The sequence below is a fragment of the Panicum virgatum genome, chromosome 1N, assembly GCF_016808335.1.
Source record: "Panicum virgatum strain AP13 chromosome 1N, P.virgatum_v5, whole genome shotgun sequence".
Classification (NCBI taxonomy): domain Eukaryota; kingdom Viridiplantae; phylum Streptophyta; class Magnoliopsida; order Poales; family Poaceae; genus Panicum; species Panicum virgatum.
Genome location: NC_053145.1, coordinates 35215418 through 35240881, shown reverse-complemented (window position 1 = coordinate 35240881; position 25464 = coordinate 35215418). Strand labels below are relative to the sequence as shown.

The 25464-nt window shown below is 44.9% G+C and overlaps 1 protein-coding gene and 1 non-coding gene across 4 annotated transcripts; one reads left to right on the top strand and one right to left on the bottom strand.

The window, feature by feature from the left end:
- Positions 1–3351: 3351 nt before the first annotated feature.
- Positions 3352–3457, bottom strand: LOC120657820. The gene has a single exon (XR_005668355.1). It is a non-coding gene; the product is annotated as a small nucleolar RNA R71 (small nucleolar RNA).
- An 8984-nt stretch (positions 3458–12441) lies between these two features.
- LOC120655691 (zinc finger MYM-type protein 1-like) lies at positions 12442–14598 on the top strand. 3 transcript variants are annotated; one of them, XR_005667693.1, is made up of 3 exons: positions 12442–13854; positions 14265–14346; positions 14569–14598. XR_005667693.1 is itself a non-coding variant. In XM_039933636.1 (2 exons), the coding sequence occupies exons 1-2, from the start codon at positions 13084–13086 to the stop codon at positions 14289–14291; spliced, it is 798 nt and encodes a 265-aa protein (XP_039789570.1). In that variant the 5' UTR covers positions 12442–13083; the 3' UTR covers positions 14292–14479. The 3 variants fall into 3 exon arrangements, 2 of the variants coding, with proteins under 2 accessions (XP_039789570.1, XP_039789569.1); XM_039933636.1 differs by lacking the exon at positions 14569–14598 and having other exon boundaries at positions 14265–14479; XM_039933635.1 differs by having other exon boundaries at positions 12456–14346.
- Positions 14599–25464: the final 10866 nt, after the last annotated feature.

Sequence of the window (25464 nt, the reverse complement as noted above, 5' to 3'; positions counted from 1 at the left end):
AACAGGGTCAAACTGTAATTATTTTTGACCTGGCTGGGACGGCGGGTTGATATTGAAAAAGCCCGAGGGCTCTTTAGCAAAGTGGCCAGGGCGAAGCGGTATGGGTGACTCTCGGCCGTTGGATCGCGATCTGAGGGCTCCGATTCGATAGGATCTAAATCTAATCTTGTGCGTCCATTGTGGATCGGGCGGCCAGGACCTATTTGGGCGCGCGGGCGGCGGCGCAACCGGTGGCGCGCGGCGGCGCTGCGCGGAGGCTCGCCGAAGTAGGAGGATTAGGCGCTACCGAGGGTCTTTTGGCCTACGGTTTGGTGCAAAAGAAGGAGCACGACACGCGTGGTCCACTGGGGTGGGTAGTGGGGTGCCGTGGGGGGTCAGGGCAAGGTACACGGCGGTGGGGCGGCTCGGCGCAGCAGGGCTCGCCGGCGTGCGGCGTCCGGGCACCTAGGGTGCGCCACGGGCTACGGGAACGGGTGCAGAAGAAGGGGGGTTTGGGGTGTAGCTCACCGAGGGTCAAGGTCGGGTGGAGCTGCAGCGCGAGGTCACCGGCGTTGATGGCGAGCGGCGGCGAACGGCGCTGTGCACGGGGGCCGGGCATTGTGGAGCTCCTCCGGTCGTCCAAGCTCCACGGGTGGATGAGTGACAGCGCTGTGAAGGTTGTCCAGGGGTCAGGGGGTTCAGGGGTCGCCGGCGGCGAGAAATCGAGAGGCGGGTCAATTACCTGTGGCGGCGCTCCGGGGAAAATCCCGGCCGCTGAAGAGGTCAGGGCAGAGGGCCGCGGTCTCGGGGAAATGCCTGGGCACGGGGCGAGGCTGCTGCGCGGTTCTGGGAAGGCAGGGGCATGGCGGAGCAGCGAAGCCACGGCGGCGTGGGGCTCTGCTCCGGCGCGGAGGTTGCGGGGGTGGAACCGAGGTTTGGGGCGGCGCTAGCGGGGAGGGTGAGGGCGCAGGGGGTCGCGAGGTGGTTTAAAGGGGCTGGCCGAGGATCTTGGCGTGGGCTCGGAAAGGAAGGTTCACCGGGGATCGTGGCCGAGGATCTCGGGCGTGATGGCGCCGGCGTTGCGCTGCGGGGGAGAAGAAGTTGCCAGGTGGGCCAGGCTGGTCAGCGGCGGAGACAGGGACGCGGGCGAGCGCGCTGTCGTGGCGGCGCAGGGCTGGCTGACGGGTGGGCCCATGTGGCAGTCCAAGGGAGCGCGCGGCGCGGGCTGCTGAAGGCGCCGGGGGGAAAAGCCAGCTGGGCCGCGGCGCTGGAGCCAGCCCGGGAGGAGAGGGAAGCGGGCTGCGCGCGGGAGAAGGGAAGGAGGGAGTGGGCCGAGCGGGAGAGGAGTGTGGGCCGGCGCAGGGAAGGGGAGAGGAGTGTGGGCCGAACTGGGTGGGCTGCCGGGCTGGGTTTGGTTTTGGGTTTTTTTTCCTTTTCTATTTCCTTTTCCTTTTCAAACTAACTCACACTAACTATTTGAATTCAAATCAAAATTTGAATTCAAACTCCTATGCACTCAAACAATTAAAACTTATGCACCAGCATGTGTGCATCAACAAGGTTAAACCTAATAAAATTTTAATTACTTGTGAAACAAAAAACTAGATTAAATGCAAGACTATACACAAAAAAACCTTAGAAATTTAATTAAACCCAATTAAATTTATTATTAAATACTGAAATTTGAATTAGGGTGTTACAAAGCCCCAGGGCATAATCCTATTATTTTAAATTATGCAACTTACTGTTATTATTTACTTGTGCATTTAAGTTATTGGAGTTGAATGAAAACCTTAGATGCATAATTCTAGGTTCTTATTGATTGAACACTAGAATCTGAGTCCGACTAGATGCTAAGCTAATAGGACCGGTAGAAGTCGAGTGATTGCCTGTCACTCGCGAGCTTTATAGGAGTTGATTGTTTAATTTCTTGCAATCACTATAAGGACCATGGACGGGATTTGGTTACGAGATTCATGGTTATATCCCGCCTGTGTAGTTGAATTTGCTAAGGCCGCAGTGTGTGGTAGTGTTGATTATGCGTTTGAAAGGACTAGCCACATGCCGTAAATATGGTACGCAGTAAGCCTAGTAACCAATCGGCCCGGCAAGTGGACATACCTCCAACTCTCTCTTAGGGATAGGATGGATAGAATGAATGATATGGAAATTGTAGCACTACACCACGGCTATGAGGGACAAGGTTGGTGCCCTATAGTCGGGGGAGAGTGGCCCTGATCCACGAACCGGAATGAAAGGCAAAAGGTTGCTTGGGAGTGACTCGACAGTGCTCCAAGCGTGTGTGTGTTAGGTTTACCTTGCAAGGATTGAAATTCGGTTCGAACTGTTCCTCCGCTCACAGATATTGAGACTACTTAATCTCTTTGCCACATAGAGTAAGAAGTGGAACAACGATGATACTCAATCTTGTTGGATGCAAATAATTTCTCTACTATGCTTGTATAGATAGATGCAAACCTAGAATGGTTAATGAAACTAGAACTTGAAAGCTAAAATTTGAAATTAAGGATCTACTCTTTGTTGCTTTTCAGCAAAAGAAACCTAAAGCCTTCACAATACTTGCATGCCTAGTTAAAGGGCTGTTATATACCCTTAGTCGGGTTAGTCTTGCTGAGTATTTGTATACTCAGTCTTGCTTATGACCTTGTTTTCAGGAATAACTTTAGAAGACTCAAACACTAGTTTAACTTGGCCTAATGTTTTACCTACTGCTTGGTCTATGGAATGGGAACCATCCCCGACCAGCAATGACTCGACTGAATGATGTCATGCTCGGGCTTACCATGGCATCTACCCTACGACGGTTGTATATAGTTGTGTTTTTCTTTCCGTTGTAGAACTTCTCTCTTATACTTAGTTTCTGTTAAACTTCTCTAAGTTCCTTTGGAATAAAGTTTGTAAAGGCTAGAACCTCGGTATACTAGCTTTAAAACTCTGATGTAAATTATACCCTTATCTATGTAATGTGAAATATTGTGGAATGTTGTATCTCTGACTCGCCTTCGAGCGGGATGTATACTTGTGTTACGATCCGATATCAAGTGGTTTCATCGGGATGTTACCCGACAGACCAATGATTATACCAGTTGAGGTATGTTTAGATGTTTAGTGCACTCGAACTGGTGTAATTCAAATTGGTTCTGCCACACCCATCTCCAGAACTTTCTGGAGCTCTGCTAGACCTTAACCATACGGGGCGTTACGGCTGACATCATCAGGCTTCGCTTGTTTCCTTTCTCCCTCCTGGGGAAAGCGAAACAATGGTTTTATCAGAACAAGGAAGCTGTCAGCACGTGGGACAACTGTTCCGCGGTGTTCCTCGCCAAGTTGTACCCGCTAGGCAAAACGAATGCCTTGCGAGGAAGAATTTCAAGTTTCCAGCAGACAGGATGGAATCCATCCCAGAAGCTTGGGAGAGACTCCAAAAGTACATACTCGCCTGTCCTCATCATGGGATGGACGAGTGGCTCGTACTCCAAAGCTTCTACAATGGGCTAACGACTACATCAAGAGCCCACTTGGACGCTGCTGCTGGAGGAGCCTAGCTCGATCTCACCATTGCCAAAGCCAAGGCCTTGATTGAGAAGATGGTCTCCAACCAGGGCTGGAACGAGGAGCGTTCCCAGCCCCGAACCACGGGCGGAATGCATACCGTAAAGGAAATGGATATGCTCGCCGCCAAAATGGACCTCCTACTGAAGAAACTCGATGAAGGGAACAAATAGCAAATGTTCGTTCTTGTCCAAGCCATAAACTCATACTCAACGTGCGAAGTTTGTGGTAATGGTGGACACTCGGGGAATGACTGCCCCGAGACCCGTGAAGATGCGGCCTACATCAACAACAACAACAATGGGTTCGGTCCACAAGGAGGCCAAGGGTGGGGTCAAGCACGCCCACCATTCCAAGGAGGAGGTAATAATTTCAACTCAAATTTCAATTCGAATTTTAATTCGAACCAACCCTCCTTGAGAGATCTTGTCTTTGGTCAAGCTAAAATCAATGAATCTTTAAATAAAAAACTTGCTGCCAATGATAAAGTTTTGGAAAATATAAACACAAAAGTTGAAACTCTTTCTTCTGCCTTGAAAAGTCAGTTAAGTTTCAACAAAATGATAGAAACACAACTGGCTCAAATTGCTACCGCCGTACCTGCTGCTGAATCCGGGAAGATCCCGGGGCAACCCAAATCTCCCGTTGAAACCGCAAATATGGTGTCCACCAGGTGGGGCAACCTTCCCCGGCGGGCCCCACGAACTAACCATGCAGGTAGGTACAACCCGCCAAGGAATGACATTTGGGATGGCATGGTGGCAGCAATACAAAAGGATCTAGGGGTTCCCATGATCAGCTGCTCGATCGACGTCAAACACTTCGAGCAATGTCTATGCGATGTAGGGGCAAGCGTGAACATAATGCCCAAGGTAATATACGAAGAACTCAATTATCCTGCTCTTTCCCCCACAACTATGCTCGTACAGCTTGCAGATTCTACAGTTCGATACCCCGAAGGGATAGCCGAACACATCTTCGTACGAGTACGAGACTCCTTCATCCTTGCCGATTTTGTGGTAATGGATATGGAGGGCAACCTTGGAGTCGACCTCGTACTTGGGGGACCTTTCCAAAGGTCTGCCAAGACAAGGATCGACGTCGAAAGGGGAGAAATCCATTTCTGCGTCGGAAAGGAGGACATGTTTTTCAAATTCAAACAAAGAGAAGAGCAACACTTCATGATACAACAAGACTGTGAAGGGAAAGCGCTTTGGGGTTCACCCGAACCCCAGCCTGAAGAACCTACGATCACCCGATCCAAAAGAAGACGATCAAGGAAGGTGTGGCGTAAGGTTGAGAGTTCGTCCTCGTCCACTTCTCCAGAACGAGCCGAACAATGGTAAGTCAGTGCAGGAGAAGGGTCCCACTCGTCAGACTCGAAACGACGAGCCTTTGCTGAAGGTAAATCGGTACTTATCTCATATTTGATTCTCCGCCAAATTTGCCTTTCTTGACATTTGAATTTTTTTTCCACTACATATTTTAATTTTCAAAACACCATTGCTTGCTAGAATCTTTTCTAGCACCTTTTCTGCTTTTATAAAAATCCAAAAATATTTTTCGAGCATTGAAATCCTTTGAAAAATATTTCTTTGAAAATCTTTTGAGGCAAAGCTGGCTCGGCACCCATTTTTCAAAGTGTTTACCCGTTGAGAAAGCAACTGGCCAAAAGGGGGGCACCAGGGGGCCCATCCTAGGGCCGGCCGACCCCACAGGTCGGCCGACCCAGGGCCAACGGCTCCTGGGCCCCACCTTCTCCAACGGCTCTGTGACCGTTGTGGCCTGCCTCTCCAACGGTGCCCGGCCATTCTCTCTTCAAATAGAGGCCGAGGGGTGGGTTTTGAGCTCTCACACTCAACTCTCATTCACTCACTCCCTCTCAAACTCTCTCGACTTTTGCTCTCGGGTTTTCATTGGATTTTTGCTCAAGTTTGATTGCAAGAAAACTCTCTCTCTCTCATTTCTTTGTTGCAAGACTGTCTACACACTTGGAGGAACAACATTCGGGTAAGAGTTTCATTTTCATTTCACTCACTTAACCTGAATCAAGTTGTTCTCATTCGTTCTTGTTTGCTCTTGTTGCAAGCATGAAGGGTGCAGGTCAAAAGATATCCGGAGCTATCAAGAGGATGACGAGGTTAGGCTAATCCCGTTCACAGGGTGAGTCGAGCTCTTGTCATTCTCCCGAACCTACACCAACACCGACTACGATGGACTATTTACAAGACGAACAAGAAGAACAATACGAAGAAGTGCAAACCGAACCACAAGCCGAGGCCACGGAGATTGATGAAGATGATGCTCCCTACCTCGACTTGTGCGACGCTCGTGAACAACAAGCCTACGCCATCATCAAGGACCGAAGTTTCGTCCACACCAGAGCCTTCGATCTGGAACTCCTCATCAAAACAGGTATGTACGAAGACTTCGCTAATGTTTGGCACGCAATTGGATGGAGCAACTTCGCTCCTGTTGAGGAGTACGGTTATTGGCTCCTCACCATCTAATTTCTTTGCACTCTTCAGGAGGTGGAAAATGGGGTTTATTTTTGACTTTTCGGGAAGGACTACTTGCTTTCTTGGAAAACTTTTGCGAGCCACCTCGATTTCAACAAACACTGGCCGATTTCTCTTGAGCAAGCTTGCTGTGGTTTTAATCGTCATGAATTTTGGGGGCAGATTTCGGGTCAAGTTGTCCATGGCAGATTTGCACCTCGGTGCAATGACATTCATAATCCAACTCTTCTCTTAATGCACAAGTGGTTAGCCATCACTCTCTTTCCAAGAGATGATGTCCGACCCGTGCGTAACGATGAGTTGCTCATTTTATATGCCATGGTCAACAAGATCAAAATCTCCCCCATGCAAGCTTTGGTTAAGCAATGGCTTTCGAATTTCAAGATGACGTGTCCTATTGAGTGTACTTCATTAATTACTCATATCGCTACATGTGTCGGTGCCTTAGAGGGAAATTTCATTCCCTGCATTGAGGGTGACCGTGTGTATATCGACGAGTCTTATTTGATCCAAGGTCACACACTCAAGAGAGGCTCGGATGACTCTTTGGTTTTCTTCTTCATGGGCTATACAAATGAGATTCCATTGCCCAATAAGGAATTCCATCTGTATATTTGCCGTTTGCTAACCATCTCTATTGTTCAACGAGAAGGGGGTCGTAGGCATAGTGTTTCTGGTTTACCTGGCAGGATGACAAGGAGCATGACCAGAAGGGAAGAAACACCAACATCACCTCAACATACTCAGACCTCATACCACCATGAGGCGGGTGGTTCATCATGGCACAGCGCAAGTATAGAGGAGTGGGCACGGCAGGCCCAAGGGTGCTGGTCCACTAGTTCCAGCTCCAGTGGACCCCCGATCTCCGCTAGACGTTCAGCCTCGTCCAGAGGTTTCACCACTCTGACTCGACAGATGGGCGAGCTGAACGTGCGCACCACCAACATCGACGAGTCGCTGGGCCAGCACATCGAGTCAACTCAGAACTGGCAGCGACACACAGGCGAGAGGATCCACAACTTGGAGCGACAACAGCAGCAGACCCAGGAGGAGTGGAAGGCCTACTACCGTTGGGCTTGGGGGAGGACCCCCACGAGAGGTAACTTGCATCAAACTCTATCTTTACCGCTTTCAAAATCTTGCATGAAACCAAATAAAAATTTGCATAACTAAAACCAAATAAAAATAATCTGCAAAACTTAGAAAAGTCAAAAATATTTTTTTCCTTACTTTAATATGTGTAGTAAGCATGGTGTGAGTTTTCCTTGTTGAGATGATGAATAGTTGCTCTGTTAATTTCCTTCATATACTTAGTTACAACTTTGTGCTCTACCTTGTTTTGGGTTTGTTGGCTATAAGTTCAAACCTTAAATCTTGAAACTTGTGGGTAGCAAAAGTGTGATCCAAATCTAAGTTGTTGTGAGCTATGATATGGTTAAATAGAGTTGCTATGATCTTTTCCTATGTGATGCTTGATATCCGGAGTATTTCATTTTTGAAAACACAAAAATATAATAAAGTTCCTCAATGATTTGAAATTCCTATCCAAAGCCATATGTTGATCTCATTGCAAACCATCCACATATGCAACTTGCTATCTCATTGAGCTTTGTCAAATTGTTGTGACCCTTAATGAGATTCATTTCATACTCCCATGATCAAGAACACATACACGTTCACACCATATGCTATGCTTCTACACTAGGAGCAAGCACTCCACTTATCCATCCACAAAATAAAACTCCATGCTATTGTATGACACCTCTCTCAGAAAATTACATCAAAGATATGGGGCTATGCAAAAAGAAATAAAAAGATGCATAGCCAAAGAAGGTATGCCATATGCTTTGGCATGTCAAAAAAAAGAAAGAGAAAATAAATGATGCATACCCAAAGAAAGTATGCCACATGCTTCAGCATGTCAAAAAAAAGAGGGAGAAAGAAAGAAAAAAAGATAGCCCCTATCCAAAAAGAAAGAAAAAGAGAGATGGTTCAAACAAAGGAGATTTATATACCCTCCACCAAAAATATCAACACACTTGCACATCTTGATCAAGATTTATGACTTGTTTCTCCTTTGGATCCGGTCTTTGACCTAGCAAAATATGAGAAGATGCCTTCAAATCCTCCATACCTACAGCTCCACCAAAAACAACCATTAGAGATAGGGTGAGGAAGAAAGGCACAATAAAAAGCCTTGGTAAGGAATTATACACATCGAGCGATCCGAGAGATCTTCCGAGGAACTTTATAAATTTCTTTTGAAAAACTTTACAAAAACTCTGGATTGACGGTTGAACTAAGGGAAGAAATACAAGCACTCTATGATGCCATTCTGACTCTCAACCGCCAAAGATGAGGTGAAGCTAAAAGCCCCACAGGAGTAAAGGTAAGAGGTAAGGACAAAAGGCCAACTTATTCAAAATCAAGGTAAGAAGCAATTAGTTGTGCCTAAAGTATAAGTTGGAAATGCAACATCGCAGCAACTCCTAATCAACAAACATTTGCCAAGTTTTGCTTGGGACGAGCAAAAGGCTAGCTTGGGGTGTTGTTGACGATCGTTAAGTGCAAAATATGACCGTCAACTATACTCACAAAAGAAGGAAAACCATGCCTCTTACTCACATATTTGTATCACTAACCTAGCTCCATAGTTATTTTGGAGAATTTATGTTTTCAGGAGCACAAGTCCGGAATAAGAAGAAAACACGAAGAATACGCAGAAGAAGTCACAAAATATCGCGTCCTGCGTAAACAAGCAAAAGAGGCCCACCAGACAGACCAAACCGACCAACCAAGCCTGGCACCGACCATCTAACATCAGGATCCACCAGGCAGTGACCCAGAGAAAGACAGTGGCCAGAGGCGACAAAGTGGGGCCAACCGAACCTGGACGAGCACCAGTCCAGGTGCATTTTGGCGGGAAGATCGATCCTATCCTCCTGAAGGCGGTTTGGCATGTTTCCATGTATGGAGATGGCAGGAACCGACCTCTCCAAGCTATAAAAGGGGCCTCCCATCACTCTCACCACACACACCACTTGGAGAAGCCTCTATCTCTCACTCACATTGTGACTTGTACACCTTAGGGTAGTGGAACTAGGCTAGCACTTCATTTCTTTAGCAAATCCCGTTGTCTCGGGGTCAGCGAGCAATCCTTGGCCTTTGGTATGGCTTTGTATTCCGACTCTCGTTATGCTATTCATAAAGAGCTCGTTCTTGGTTATCTTGCTATGTTCTTAGCCTGCCTAGCCAAGTTCTGTTCTTATTCAAGTTGTATTAGTTGCCTACTTAGACTAGATGATCTGGGTAAGGATATCGGTTCGTTGTGCTTTCAGGCTTACCTTAGCGTCTTACCTGTCCATCCGAAGGGTGGGGGACCCGGAGCTGCTAGGGTAGTGACCTCGTATGTGGGCATAGGGCTCAGGTACACGGGATCCTTCGGATATGATGGTGCTCCACGGTGTGACTGGGGTAGACTGCAGGTGGTGACTGCCCTGTCGGTCCGCCGGGAAGCTGCTTCTCAGTTAGCGTACTCCCCGACATTGGGGTATTCATATAGGAGTTCATGCAAAGATGAAACGGACTGGACATTCTACAGTACGCGTCATTCTCCCCGATGGCCCTAATTCCCCGGCACCTGTAGCTCTAAGAATGTGACTAACATAGCTTCTCTGCTAACATGAATAGTATACTAGGATCTTGTTTGCCTCTGTTCTATCCCTTGGGAAAATATAAATAACGATACCCTGAATACTTCCGGGTGAAATACTACAACGGTATATCCATGCGCATGTGGATCCTTCTGTAATCGTTAAGACATACCGCACGCCGTCCCATGGCATCACCGCTATGGGGCGGCCGTCCTGGCGTTTCTTGGCGCTGTTGCTGGGAACTAACCATTCCTAGTGATTGCGTTAAGAAATGCCAACTGTAGTATGAGCTGCTTCACCCAACAGACGTTCGTCCTTCTCTGTCAGACTCTGTTCTTATCACATCTGCACCTTTGACAGAGTCTACGAGTGTCGTTGCGGGGACAACCACGTCCTCAGCTCCTGCTACTTCAGCAGCTTTGCCGACCACTCTTGTCGTGACTCCCTACTCTTCTGGCGACTCCTCGAACGACGATGACGCCGAGCGCTTCACCACCGGACCGAGCACGAGGACCCCGTCTTCTCTAGCCCAGGACTAGCTTCGCCTTCCTTTTTGGTGCTTTGTTGCCAAAGGGGGAGATAGATAGCAGGAGTCGAGATAGGAGGAGCAAGATGGTTTGTGGCGTGTTTTGGATCTTCATGGTTTTTATGTATGGATATGTCATTTGGATATTGTGTATGTTCTCGTGTTGACATGTCTCTATATGTGCTTTAGTTTCAGTAATGCATGCTTGTTTAGTTCCTTGTCTATATTTTGTATTGCATGTGTTGTTGTTTAGCGCTTTCAATTTCATATCATGCTATCTCTCCTTTGTGTTGTCATCAATCACCAAAAAGGAGGAAATTGAAGCACATCTAGGCCGATAGATGAATATGATAAGTTTCGGTGATTTATGACAACCGTATGCGACTAACGTATGTTTTGAAGGAAATATCATTTACAAGTTAAGTCTCATATGAAATGTGAAAGGAGACCCCTCAATTCAAACAATCATGCGTGCCAAGGACTCGTTTTGAAGATCAACGACCTTTTTAGTGTCAAGTGTCACAAGGAGATGAAGGATACTTGATTTAATTAAGTATTTATAGTTTTTAGTTCTTGACCGTACTATTAAGGGGGGTTCTTGAGTTAGTAGCTTGTCCGAAATTGAGTTGGCCGTAGCAATCTAGCACACTTTCTCAAACTCAGTTCAAGATAGTTCAAATAAGTCAAAACAATACTTGGAAGAAGAAAGAATCATAGAAAGAATCAACTCCAAGTCAATTTAGCAGAAAACTAGAAAAAACAACTGTACTGGATACAGGGGCGGGCCCAGTATGTAGCAAAGGTATTCAGTTGAATCCCATTATTTTTTGTAAAAAAATTATAGATATAGGTATTCCTCAAATATATACACAAAAAATAAGAAATAAACAGCTTCATAAGCATAAATGGACTAAAAAAACTCACAACTTCCCCCTTCCTCCCCACCAAACAGCCCATGACTTCCCCCCAGCCCACGGCCCAACTCACGCGCGGCGCGCTCCTCCTTCCCTCCCCGTCCCACTCCTGCCCTCCTGTCTCCTTGCCCCTCCCTCCCGTCGGTCTCCCAATCTCAATCCCCAATTCCTAAATCCTGAGCCGGCAACCCTAGCGGCGGCAGGCCTGAGCGGCGGCGGTGGCGTAGCAAAGCAGCACACCGGCACAGCAACGGCGGCACGGCAGGACGGCAAGCGCAGGGGCGCTGGGCGTGCAGGGGCAGAGCCGCGGAGCCGACCGCCAGCGCCAGGCACCAGGCGCCTGCTCCCTGCTATGCGGACGGCGGGCAGGCAGGCGGGAGGCACAGGCGCAGCAGGCAGCGCAGGCAGCAGCACTGCATGCAGCAGACAGGGCGGCAGGCAGCAGCGCAAGCAGCAGCAGGCAGCAGGGGCACTGAGCAGTAGGCAGCAGCAGGCGGCCGGCCGGGCAGCAAGTATGTGATATGTTGAAGATGGTTCTGTAGAGGTGAAAATTGGAAAAGGTTGCTGCAATGCTACTTATCAATTTCTAAAACTCAATTGTTTGTATTGTAATATGTAGGTTTGAACCATGAAAAGAAGGAAGGGTGGTAGTGCCACTACTGATTTGAGATCTTTTTGGAAAGAACTGCTGCAAAAAAAAGACAATCTGAGCCAGGTGTTTCTCCAACTATCGATGAAAGCCAGCTGCAAATGGTGGTTTTTCAAGAACACAGTAGCAGTGGGCCAATTATTCAAGATGGTGAACCAGTGAGAGTTGAGCCAGTTGAACCCCCAATTATTGAAGATGATGAACCAGTGAGAGTTGAGCTAGTTGAACCCCCAACAATTGAAGATGATGAATCCAGCGGTGATGACAATGATGATTATAACATAGAGCATGATCCTGGGTTGAGAGCTCCTATTTCCAGCTATCCTTTCAATGACCAAGATTCAGTTAGAAGGGCATACATTGCATTGGGTCCATGTCGGCCAATGATGAAAAAGAACAACTTTCCGCAACATGATTGTGGATGTATGCGGCGATTCCAACAAAATTGGTTTGATGAATTCAAGTGGCTAGAGTATAGTGTGCAAAAAGATGCCGCATATTGCTTTGTCTGCTATTTGTTCAAAGATAGAGGTAAATTTCCTGGTGGAGATGCTTTTGTTGAGGAGGGGTTTCGAAATTGGAATATGAAAGGTAGATTTCGTAAGCATGTAGGTGCTATTAATAGTGCTCATAGTGAAGCTGAAGAGAAGTATGGCATGTTTAGAAGACCTAGCACATCCATCCGTGAGTCTGTTGCCTCAAACACTGCAGAGTTCAAGGTCAAATATCTAGCTCACTTGACATGGTCACTTAAGTGCATAAGATATCTTTTGCGTCAGGGGTTGGCTTTTCATGGTCATGATGAGGGAAAGAACTCACACAATCAAAGAAATTTTAGGGAACTTTTGGCATGGCTTGCAGGTAATTTTGAGGAAGTTAATAAGGTGGTTCTTGGAAATGCTCCAGGTAATTGTCAGATGATAGATCATAAGATTCAGAAACAACTTATTGCTTCTTGTGCTCATGAAACAACTAAGTTGGTCATAGAGGAACTTGGGGATGAATGTTTTGCCATTCTTGCTGATGAGTCTAGTGATGCATACCAACAGGAACAATTGGCCCTTTGCTTGCGTTTTGTCAATAAAAATGGAGAGCCTGTTGAGCGGTTTCTTGGTCTTGTTCATGTTGAAGATACAACATCTTTGACTCTTAAAGAAGCAATTCAGTCCTTACTTATCAGATATCAGTTGCCCTTATCCAAGATCCATGGTCAGGGATATGATGGAGCTAGTAATATGAAGGGTGATGCTAATGGTTTGAAGAATTAATTATGGATGAGTCCCCTTCCGCTTATTATGTTCATTGCTTTGCCCATCAACTTCAGCTAACCCTTGTATCTGTTGCTAAAGAGAATATTAACTGTCAATGGTTTTTTGGACAACTTGCATATTTGTTGAATGTCCTAGACATGTCTTGCAAGAAGATCTGCATGCTTCGCATAGCTCAAGCTGAATACATGATTGAAGCATTGAAATTGGGTGAAATTGAAAGTGGCCAAGGGTTGAATCAAGAGATGGGTTTAGCAAGACCAGGTGATACACGTTGGGGGTCTCATTACAGAACTGTTATGCATGTGATGCATTTGTATCCTTCGATCAAGAAAGTTATTTTTAGAGTTGGGAAAGAAGGTAAAGGGGCTGAGGCATTAGGAGCTCAGACTATGCTCAGAGTATTCAACTCATTTGAGTTTGTTTTTCTGCTCCACTTGATGAATGAAATATTTGGATACACAAATGACTTATGCAATGCCTTGCAAAAGAGGGAGCAAGATATTGTAAATGCAATGGATCTTCTGGAGTTCACAAAGGTAGAATTGGATGTTTTGAGAAAAGATGCTGGATGGGAAGAATTTCTTAAGAATGTCACTTCTTTTTGTGAGAAGCACAAAGTTAAAGTTGTTGATATGGATGGAAAGTATATTCCTATACAAAGATCAGCTAAGTTCTATAGAGGTGCCACTAACTACCACCGGTTTCATGCTGATATGTTTTTGGGTGTCATTGATAGGCAACTGGTGGAGCTGAATAACAGGTTTGATGAGGTAAACACAGAGCTACTTAGATGTATGGCAGCATTCAATCCAGCTAACTCCTTTTCTGCCTTTGATATTGAGAAGTTGGTTAAGCTGGCTAGGTTCTATCCTGATGACTTTGATCTTGAAGAAATTAACCAACTTCGTTTTCAACTACGTCTCTATATTGCTAATGTGAGAAATGATGAGAACTTCAAAAATTTGAAAAGTCTAGCAGAGTTATCTATGATGATAGTTAAAAGAGATATGGTTTCTCGGTATGGCATTGTGTACAAACTTCTCAAATTAGTTCTAGTTCTTCCTGTTGCAACTGCTAGTGTTGAGAGGATCTTTTCTGCAATGAACACTATCAAAAACAAGCTCAGAAGCAAGATGGGGCAGAACTTTTTGAATAATTGTTTGACCACATTCATTGAAAGGGAATTCTTCTTGCAAGTGAAGGATGAGGACATCATCAAGTATTTTCAAGCCATGAAGGAACGCAAAGTTATCTTGTAATTTGTAAGCATCCTTATCAATGCTATTTGTTGTTTTATAATTTGATCCTCTATTTATTTCATGTATTCCCATTTTGATATGTTGATCATTTAGTACGTCTATTATATATATATTGAACCATTTCAAATTTGAATAATTTGTGTTATCCTACTCAATTATGTGCTACTAGTTTGTACTTTGAGTTGTCAAAAAAAATGTAATACTACTTGAAATTTTGAATAACAGCTCCTAAATCCTGGGCCCGCCACTGACTGGATAAACCGATGCCCGACCATCGGTGCATCCGGAGGTCACCGGATAAACCGACGCCTCCACGTTAGCTCAATTTTCAGTGCAGAAAGGAATCAAGTCAAGAAACCCTAAGTCACCAGTTTGACCGATGGTTCCATGACATGTGTCGGTCTAATCAACATACTATTGCCCAGAGTGTTTTGGATGGATGAAACTTCACTGCAGCACCAGTTGAACTGAAGGTCGACAAACAGGCATCGGTGTATTGAACATACTATTACCCAGAGAGCCTGTTTTCCTGCAATCAAGATTGGCTTCAGCACTGGTTTAACCGATGCACCATCGGAGCATACATCGGTGCAATGACGCAGGCCTATGCACAGTGTCAGAACTTCAACAGCTACTATTTGGACGCAAAGAGACCGGTTGAACCGACGCCTACCATCGGTTTAACCGATGGTCCCAAATTTTGTGTAGTGGGTTTGGAACGGCTATGAGGGCTTCTCCACTCTATAGAAGTTGACCCCCTGGCTCATTTATGATTCCTTTGACGCATTGAATACCTGAGGCCACCCAAGAGAAGAAAAGAGAGTGCCTTGAGCCAAGAGATGAAGATCTAGAGCTTGAAATTGTTGCCAACTTGAAGAAATCAACCATTTAGAGGGTAGCAAGTGTGCTTGAGCTTATGGCCAACCTAGTCAGGGTCAAGCAAAGTCTTGAGAGCTTATTACTCTTGGTGTTTGATGGCACCTAGACGGTCTTGGTGATCGGGAGGTTCTTGGTGAGCTCTTGAAGTTTGTGGGAGCCCCAAGAAGAGAAGATTGTACATGATGTGACGCTCGCCGTTCCAGAGATTGAGAAGGAGCATTTTTAGTGAAGACTTACTTCTTGGTAGGGTGTTGACATTTCTTAGCGCAATCACTAGGAATGGTTAATTCCCAGCAATGGCACCAGAAATGCCTGTTGGCGGTCCTTAGTGCAATCACTAGAAATGAGGGCGCCGAACCCGTCCTAGCAACTGCACCCAAGGGGTGCCACTCTCGTGGTATAATCAATATGATTACAGATGGATCTGTAAGCGCACGGATATACCGTTGTAGCATTTCACGGGGAGAGTAAGGGTATCGTCATTTATTTGTGTCCCAAAGGATGGTTGTGGCAAAGGTATTGTACTCAACATTAACCATGACATTGTGCCTCAAGTAATAGGCAATGCTCTAACAGGGGTAAGTACAAATAAAGAATAAGCAAGGGTAATGTGACATAGCACACATCCACACTCCAAGAGGAAGGAATAAAGGAGAGAAACTATAAAACAAGGAACTACTCTATCCTACGTCAAGTCAGCTGGAGCTTAGGCTAGGTTAGGTGTCCTAGTGCTTCTATCCAAAGCTGGGGTCATGTTAGATCATGGTTAGGACTGCAGGTGCCAGGAAAATGGGATAGCGGGGAGAAGGTCCCGCACTGGAGAACGTCCAGTTCTGTTACCTCTTTGCATGAGAGAACCCGAATGTCGGGGAGTACGCTAAATGCAACACCGCTGTTACGCCGGACGGGCCGGGCTGTCACCACCTGCCGTCTACCCCAGTCACACCGTGGAGCACGGTCATATCCGAAGGATACCGCATACCCGAGCACCACGCTCATGTATGAAGTCACTACTCTAGTGCCCCCAGGTCTCCCACCCTTTGGATGGACGAGTAAAACACTAGAGCAAGCCCGAAAGCACAACGAACCTCTATCCGTACCCGGATCATCTGGCCTAACCAAGACCGTAGCATAACTTATGAATGATCTAAGCATGGATTGATAAACTATCAAGATAGTAAAGCAACCATGGCAGAACTCTATATTATGAATATAAGTCTGACAAGTCGGATACAAAGCCATACCATGAGCCGAGGATTGCTCAACGACCCCGAGGATGACTTGCTCGCTAAAGAGAACTAGCCTAGCTCCACTACCTAGCTAAGAGAGCAAGAGAGAGGAGAGCCTTCTTGGAGACAATGGAATGAAGTGTGTGTGTTTTGAGAGGGGGGAGAGAGGCCCTATTTATACTAATTGGAGGTCGATTTCCCGCCAACGCATATATGAAAGGTGATCAGGTGCCTTGGCCGTGACTCCTCCTAGAGATGCACCTAGACGTGTTGCAAGCCAGGTTCGGCCGACCCCACCTGTCAGTCATTCGTGCTGATCCTTTGCTGGGTGGTTGATTCGTTGGATCTTATCCTTATCCTCTAGTGCATCTTGCGTGGAGGCCCCGTTTCCTCTGACATGTGGGCCCTCTTTGTAGGGGTGTGACACCGGATGCGATATTCTACGTAGTTATGTGGCATCTGCTGCGTGTTTTCGTTTTATTCCGCTCTTGCTCATCTGAAATGTAAAAAACTCGAAAACAACTGTGGAGCGAGGTTAGTGATGTGACACCTCTGGTGTCAGTTTAACCAAGGCCAGGCAATTAACATAACTTCACACACAAATGAGCTAAGAAAACTTAAATAAGAACCCTATGTCTAGATTTTGCAAACGTGTGTGTAAATGTATGAGTGCATGTGTTTGAGTGCAATGTGCTTGAAAAATAATTTTTGGTACACTTTTAAACTTGACTTGACATGTGTGGTAATAAGGCAATAAAATACACCTTTCATAATGAGCTATAAACTTTCTATGCAAATCAAATTTAAACTGGAAAAACCATCAGTTGAAATGATTAATGGAACCATTCTTTGATTTGTGAAAATCTGCTAGTTCAAACAAAATAATAAAATGAGGCCACAAATATTCAACAAACAAATAATGCATTCTTGTATATGAGTATGTGTGGATATAAAACTAGTTCCTTTAATATTCTTGAACTTTCATGCTCAGCTGGTCACAAAAAAAATATAGAATAAAGACACACTCATATTTTTGTGACACATAGTTTAATTTAAAAGACTTTTTGGCAAATTCAAGATTTAAACAAATCAAATAAACGGGAGTTCAATTTCTAGTAATAAGGAATTTAAAATAACTTTCAAACCAATGCACTTATGCATGGGAAAATGAATATACATATTCACCATGTCATGTCAAACAAAAACTTAGTTGAAGCTTAGAAGTAAAAGTGCCAAAATTCACATGAAATGATAAGTACTTTAAATAGAAGTTTTGGAAATAATTAAATAACTCTCAAACTATTGCTCTAATGAAACAGTGCATAACACAAAAGTTGTAGATCTCGAAAAGTTGAACAAGAATGGTATTCAACACTTTTTCATATGAGGCCAAGATGAGGGAGAAAAATTGAAAATACAGAATTGGTTTTGGAACTTTGGTCTAATTACGAAAGTGCCACTGACTGCTTCTCCTACCTCTCGCCTCCCTGCACCACGCCTACGACGGCGTCCGTACGCCGGCGCGGCCACCTGGCCGCCCACGCGTCGTGCCTCCGCCGAAAACCAGCCCCGCGCCCCTGGTTTGCATGAACCCGGCCTTCCCTGGCAGCTCCCGACCTCGCCACGCGCCCCCGCCGACGCCCCTGTGCGACACGCCGACGACGGCGTCGCGCAGCCCCGCCACCTCGCCGTCGCCTTCACTGGCCAGGCCTCCCCCAGGCCGCTGCATCCCAGTACAACCTCCCCTCATCACCGTGCCTATAAAACGACCCCAAGCCCCCTGCGTGCGCCTAGAGCGCACCAGCCACCATTGCCATGGCTGCCGAGCTCGGCTCGCCGCGGAGCCCCCTTCTCCGGCCACTCTCTCCCCAAACCAACCCCCTGAATGGATCGCCCTAGACCCAGTGAACCTTCCCAGCCCGGCCGCCCCTTCCTTCCATCGCCGGAGCACCACCGCGCCGGAACAGACCCGCCGCCGTCCGCCCCTCTCCGTGGAGCCGCCGCTGCGGACCACCTCCGCTCGACCCAAGACCACTGGAAAGGTAGCACTCGAGTCCCTCTCCATTTTCCCCCACTTTCCCCTCGCCGCCGGCCAACCCCATTGCCGGAAACCGCCGCGCCAAGCCTCCCCTGTTCTGAGTTTTCCGCCAGGGACCCCAAGTTAAATGAAACGAAACTTCCAGGGGTCAAACTGCAAAATGTACATGAACTTCAAAACAGTAAACTTGTAAATTCCATATACAATCGTAGACAAATCAGAAAAATATAAACTAAACTGTTCTGGAATCCTTAGAACAAGAACTACAACTTTTGTTACAGTCACATGTTCATATTTTGCTTTTATTTTAATCTAAGAAAAAGACTAATTTAAATGGCACATAAATGTTCTAGGAGTTTGGTTCAGTAACTATGCTTGATTTTTGGATATGTTGAACTTAGTACTGTTAGAAGAACCTGGTAAAAATATGAGCTCTGTTTGAAATTGTTTGCTTGCTCAAATGATCAAGATTCCTAGATCTACTAGTAAAATTCATATATTAATTCTGGTAAAAGTAGACATGCTTTGGTTATGAAACTTTTTCTCTAAGAAAAGGATACTGAATCCTTGCTCTTGTACAAGTTTAGTAAATTTTAGATCTAGTTTACTATATATTCTAATTATTTCTTGTTTTATGAACTTAATCCATGATATATATAGTTCCTGTGCTTAGAAAAATCTAGGTTTATTGCTAAAGTTTGAGCAGCATTTACTGAATATTCTTACAGTTATAATCCATGCTTGAGATATCATGTTTAGTTTTTCTATTTTTGTTCTGGAAGAAATCTATCATTTTTAGCCTTCATCTTTGGAAAGGTTACTAGTTAGAATGAGAAATAGCTATGGTAAAAGTTTCACATGCAGTACTGATCAAATGAACTTTGAAAAATTTATACTAACTCATGATAAGTTAACTGTATAACTAATTTATCTTAATGATATAAAGCTTGATAATTTTTGTGGAATATGTTTAGCTTATGACTATGCTCTGGTAAAAATTTGAGGACCATATCCCTAGTATAACCCTCTGTATAATTAATCTTAGTTAATGGCTTGCTAAATTTTGTTCATTTTGTCACCTCTGCTGTATAAGTGAATAAAATCTGGAAAAATTTCAGTGCTGAGTAGATGCTTTGTACATTCTCCCGTAAAATTTGTAGCACCAGAACCCATGTCAAACGTTCTGTGCAAAAAGGTGAAGGAACTAGAGTAATCTACTTACATGAATAGTTATGGTAAATTGCTTTATGGTTAGATGCTGAATTTTATACCATAGATGTTAAAGTTTGGGATCTGTGTTACTTTATTTTTTCATCTCTAGCTCATGAGTAAATTGGTTGCTATGAAATAGTGAAAGCATGCTATGTTTTAATATTAAAAATGAAAACCAAACAACACAGCTCTTTTATGAAGTAAAGTGAATTTAAGAACTACTCTATAAACGATTGCCCAGAAAAATAAAGTTAACTAAGACCACCACAACAAACACATGCTATACTGGACTACAACTTTATAGTGAAGGAAAGAAATATGTTTATATCATGTTGTAACAATATCATTTCTGCATGCATATAGAAACGGTAAATCTACTCGACGGTGATTACGAGTTGGTGCCCGCGAATACTACCACTCTGGAGAGTGTCTCTCGTAATTATACTAACTTGAATCAAGACCCGAACCAATATTCAGAAGAGCCCAAGCCTACTTTTGAACAGTGCCCAAGAAGGCAAGCCCCGGTGCATGATCCCATTATTTTACGCATTATATTCACCTTACTATTTTTGTATATGTTGTAATATTTTTATTGTGCATTTACGTTTTCTAGGAGTTGATCGAAAACATTAGGTGCATGATCCCTAGGTACCTATGTTTGTTATCCGGATCTTTTTCTCGACTAGTTGCCCCGCTAACTATGTACAGTAAAAGTCGAGAGGTTTTCTGCCTTTCGCGAGATTATAGGAGTTGACTGACTTTAATTCTTGCTGAAATATAAGTACAACAGGCGGGGTTGTGTAGTTGTGATACCCCGCTGGTGTAGTCGAAAATGGCTAAGGTCGCGGTGTGTGGATCATTTTGTTAAGCGTTTGAAAGTACTAGCCACATACCGAGAAATATGGTAATCGGTAAGCTTAAGTACCTGATTGGACCAGCGAGTGGAACGATCTCGCACCCTTTTGGTAGAAGTAGGTTTATTTTTTTGTCCGGACGTACGGGTGTAGAGACGTCGGGCTCTGTAGTCGGGGAGGGTGTTCCGGATCCACAAACTGGAAAGAAAGGGGAAAAGTAGCGTGAGCGGGAGCGAAGTCGATCCCCATGCGTGTGGTCTAGGTTCCCCTGGCCAGGTTGAAATTCGATTCAGAATCGTCCGCCTCTCACGGCATGAGATTGCTTAATGTTTTTGGTCACACAGAGTAACAATTGGAACATGATGATGATAATACTGCTGGTTGATTAAATGTTTGCTCTACCATGTTTGTGTAGAGTTAGATGCAAACTTAGAATGGTTAATCCAACTAGAAGATGGCTAAATAAAATCTGAAAATAAGGATCAACATTTAGTGGTGTTTTTGGCAAAACAAACCCCACCAACCAAAAAGCCTTGCATGTCTAGTTATCGGACTATGTTATATCCGGAGATGGGTCAGTCTTGCTGAGTATTAGTATAATTATCCTTACTTGTGGCACTGTTTTTCAGGTACTAACTTCAAAGATTTGTTTGTAAGTCTTACTTGGCCGTGTACCTTGCCTCCGGGCTGGTCTGTTGAGTGGGATGGCCCTTTAGCTGGTGCTGACCACCCTCCCGCTGAGTGACGTGTTTCATATGGGCTTTATCGATACGTCATTTCCTTTTGTTAGATGTTTTATTGCTTCTGCTGAGACTATGACACTTGAATAATTTGTGTAGTTTGGAATTCTGTAATACTTTGCTACTCTGAATAGGGTTTGTAATAAATCTCTCTTCCGCTGCAATCACTCTGAGATGTATGAAATGTCCTGTGTTGTAATCTCTGGGCTCACCTTCGTGTGAGTGTTGTCTGCTGATCCTGGAATAGCGTGGCTTTTATCGAGGCTTCACTCGAGGAACTACCGGTGAGTGCCAAATTTGGGTCAGAGTTGCTTAGCAACAAAGATCAGTGCACCCGGGCCTAGTAATTTTGGGTGGTTCCGCCACAAGTGATACAAATATGTGAGTAAGGCATGTAGTTTTCCTTTATTATTGAGTATAGTTGACGGGTGAAAATGGCACTTAAGCACCGTCAACAACTCCCCCAAGCTAGCCCTTTGCTCGTCCCGAGCAAAGTTTTAGACTTAGGTTGTTGATCAGGAGTTTCTACAATGTCGCATTCCTGACTTATGCCCAAGGCACAACCAAGTGTTCTTACCTTTATTCTGAATAAGTTGGCCTTGTTCGCACCTTTTACCTTACTCCTGTGGGGCTTATAGCATCATCCTCATCTTTGGCGGTTGAGGGTCAGAACGGCTTGTAGAGTACCACTTACCACTCCTTTGTTCAACCGTCAATCTGAAGGTTTTATAAAGTTTTTTGAAAAGAAATTTGTAAGTTCCTCGGGTGATCTCTCGGATCGCTCAATGTGTTTCATTCCTCACCAAGGCCTTTTTATGTGCCTTTCTTTTTCCATCCTACTTCTAATGGCTTCTTTTTGGTGGATCTATTGGTATGGAGGATATAATGGCAAACTTGCTTCTCATATTTTGCTAAGTCAAAGACCGGATCCAACGGAGAAACAAGTCATAAGCCTTGATCAAGATGTGTAAGTGTGTGGATATTTTTGGTGGATGATGGATGAGAACTCCTTTATATGAATTCTCTTTCCCTTGTAATGTTTTTGGTATGGGCTATATTTTCTTTTTCTCTCTCTCTCTTTTTCGACACACCTTGTGGGTGTGTGGCATACCTTCTTTGGGTATGCATCTTTTCTGGGTTTTTTTACATGCCTTGTGGACATGTGGCATACCTTCTTTGGGTATGCATCTTTTATTTCTTTTTGTATAGCCCATACATTATGATGATAACTTTGGAAAGAGATAAACATGGCACATCTTGGAGTTCTATTTGTGGATGAATGTGGGATGTACTTGCTATCTTCCAGGTGTAAAAGTATAGCATGTGAGTGGACGTGTACGTGATCTTGATCATGGGCGTATGAAGTGATTCTCACAAAGGGTCACAACAATTTGACAAAGCTCAATGAGAAGACAAGTTGCATATGTAGAAAAGGCTTTTCAAACTTGTAACTCACATGGCTTTGGATAGGAATTGCATATCACCGAGGAACTTTATTCTGTTTTTGTATTTTTGAAAAGAAAGACTCCGGATATCAAGCATCACGTAGGAGAAGATCATAACAACTCTTTTCAGTCATATCATAACCCACAACAACCTAGATTCGAATTATGCTTTTCGCTACCCACAAGTTTCAAGCTTAAGGTTTGAACATCTAGCTACCAAACTCAGAACTTAGAGAGAGCACAAGGTTGTAATTAGGCATATGAAAGGAACTAACAGAGCAACTATTCATCATCTCAACAAGGAAAAACTACACATGCTTACTACACATACTGGAAAGCAAGTAAATATTTTTGGGTTTTTAAAGGTTTTGTCAATTTTTATTTGATTTTAGTTATGCAAATTTTTATGGATTTTCAGAATTTTGCAAATTTTTGTTTGGTTTCATGCAAGGTTTTGGAAAGTGGTAAAGGTAGAGTTTGATACAAGGTACCTCTCATGGGGGTCCTCCCCCAAGCTAGCTTCAGGCTCACTGCTACTGGTTGGGATTAAACCCAGCCCAATGGTAGTAGGCCCTCCACTCCTCCTGGGATTGCTGTTGTTGCTGCTCCAGATTGCGGATCCTCTCGCCTGTGTATTGCTGCCAGTTCTGTGTTGACTTGATGTGCTGGCCCAGCGACTCATCGATGTTAGTGGTGCGCACGTTCAGCTCGTCCATCTGCCGAGTCAGAGTGGCGAAGCCTCTGGACGAAGCTGTACGTCGCGGGGGTCCGCTGGAACTGGAACTAGTGGACCGGTGCCCTGAGGCCTGCCGTGCCCACTCGGTGGAGCTAGCACTCTGCCATGACGAACCTCCAGCCTCACATTGCTGTGGTTGAGGCTGAGGTTGCTGCTGCATGAACTCCTCCCTTCTGGCCCTGCTTCTTGTAACCCTGCCAGGAAGACTAGAAACACTATGCCGGCGGCTCTCCTCTTGTGGAACAAGAGGGATGGTTAGCGAACGGCAGTTATACAAATGATATCCCGCATTTGGCAATGGGATTTCATTTGCATAACCAAGCGAAAAGAAAATCAAAGAGTCATCCGGGCCTTTCTTGAGCATGTGGCCTTGAACCAAGTACGCCTCATCGATCATAACACGGGGCTCCTCAATGAAAGGAACGGGGTTTCCGTCTAAGATTCACATGTTTGATGCGATGCGGGTAACCAAAGAAGTGCATTCAATAGGACCCGTCGTCCGAAAATTTGTGAGTCATTGCTTAACCATTGCTTGTGCGGGAGAGATTCGGATCTTGTTGACCATGGCGTATAATATCATCAACTCATCATTGCACATTGGTCGTGGATCAACTCTTAGAAAGAGAGTGAAAGCCACCCACTTGTGCATCCAACGAAGAGTCGGGTTTTGAATGTCATTGCACCAAGGTGCAAACTTGCCATGAACAACTTGACCCGAAATCAAACCCCAAAACTCATGTCGATCAAAACCGCGGCAGCTTTTGTATGGGAAACTGGCAAGTGCGCGCTAAAACCAAGGAGGTGACTGAAATTTCTCCAATTAAAATAGCGTTCAACTCCAAAAAGTCGGAAAGAAACACCATCGTCGACCTCCCGAAGATTGCAAAGAAACTGGATGGTGAGGAGACGAGAACCATTCTCCTCAACGGGCACAAAACCATCCCATCCAACCGCATGCCAAACATGAGCGAAGTCAACGTCCATACCTGTTTTTTCGAGAAGGTCCGGATCGAAGGCTCTAGTATGACCAAAGCTTCGATTCTTGATCATGGCATAGGCTTGATGCTTGCGGTCGACTTGCAAGTCGAGGTACGGTGCATCATCTTCATCTATTTCCATGTTCTCGGCTTGCGGTTCTTCAGCTTGCTCCTCTATTTATTCCTCTTGTTCGTCTTGCTCATAATCCATCGTGGTCGGCGTTGGTGTAGGTTCGGGGGAATGACGGGAGCTCGACCCACCCCGTGAACGAAATGAGCTTGACCCTGCTATCTTCTTGATAGCTCTGGAAAGTTTCCGGCCTACACCCTTCATGCTTGCAAAAAGAATGAACAAGAACGAACGAGAACAACTCGATTCGGGTTACGTTAGTGAAATGAAAATGAAACTCTTACCCAAAAGTTGTTCCTCCAATTATGTGATCAATCTTGCAGCAAAGAATTGAGAGAGAGAGTGTGTGTTCTTGCAATCAAACTTGAGCCAAAATCCAAAGGAAACCCGAGCAAGAATGTGTGAGAGGGAGTGAGAGTGGAGAGAGTGAGCATGAAAGCTCATCACCCCTCTCTCGGCCTCTATTTGAAGGAAACTGGGCGAGTGCACCCGAGGAGAAGCCAGGCACAACGGTCAGGAAGCCGTTGGAGAAGGTGGGGCCCAGGAGCCGTTGGCCTTGTGTCAGCCGACCTGTGGGGTCGGCCGGCCACAAGGTGGACCCCCTGGTGCCCCTCTTTGGCTAGGTGATTCCTCAACGGTCATAAACTTTGAAAATATGGTGCACGGACAAAAGTTTGCTCGAAAAGATGTCCAAATTATTTTTTTCCAAAGGATTTTAAAACTTAGAAAATGTTTTTGGTCTTTTTGTAAAAAGGGAAAAATGCTAGAAAAATTCCAGTATGCAGAAAACAATTTTGAAAAATTCAAACATGCAGTGGAGAAAAACAAATAAGGTGCAAAGAAAATGTTGAAAAGCAGAGAAAGCAAATATGAGATAAAAG

What these genes read in the sequence shown, in the direction of transcription:
- LOC120655691 (XM_039933635.1), top strand. Translation starts at nt 13,084, where the DNA reads ATGGATGAGTCCCCTTCCGCTTATTATGTTCATTGCTTTGCCCATCAA.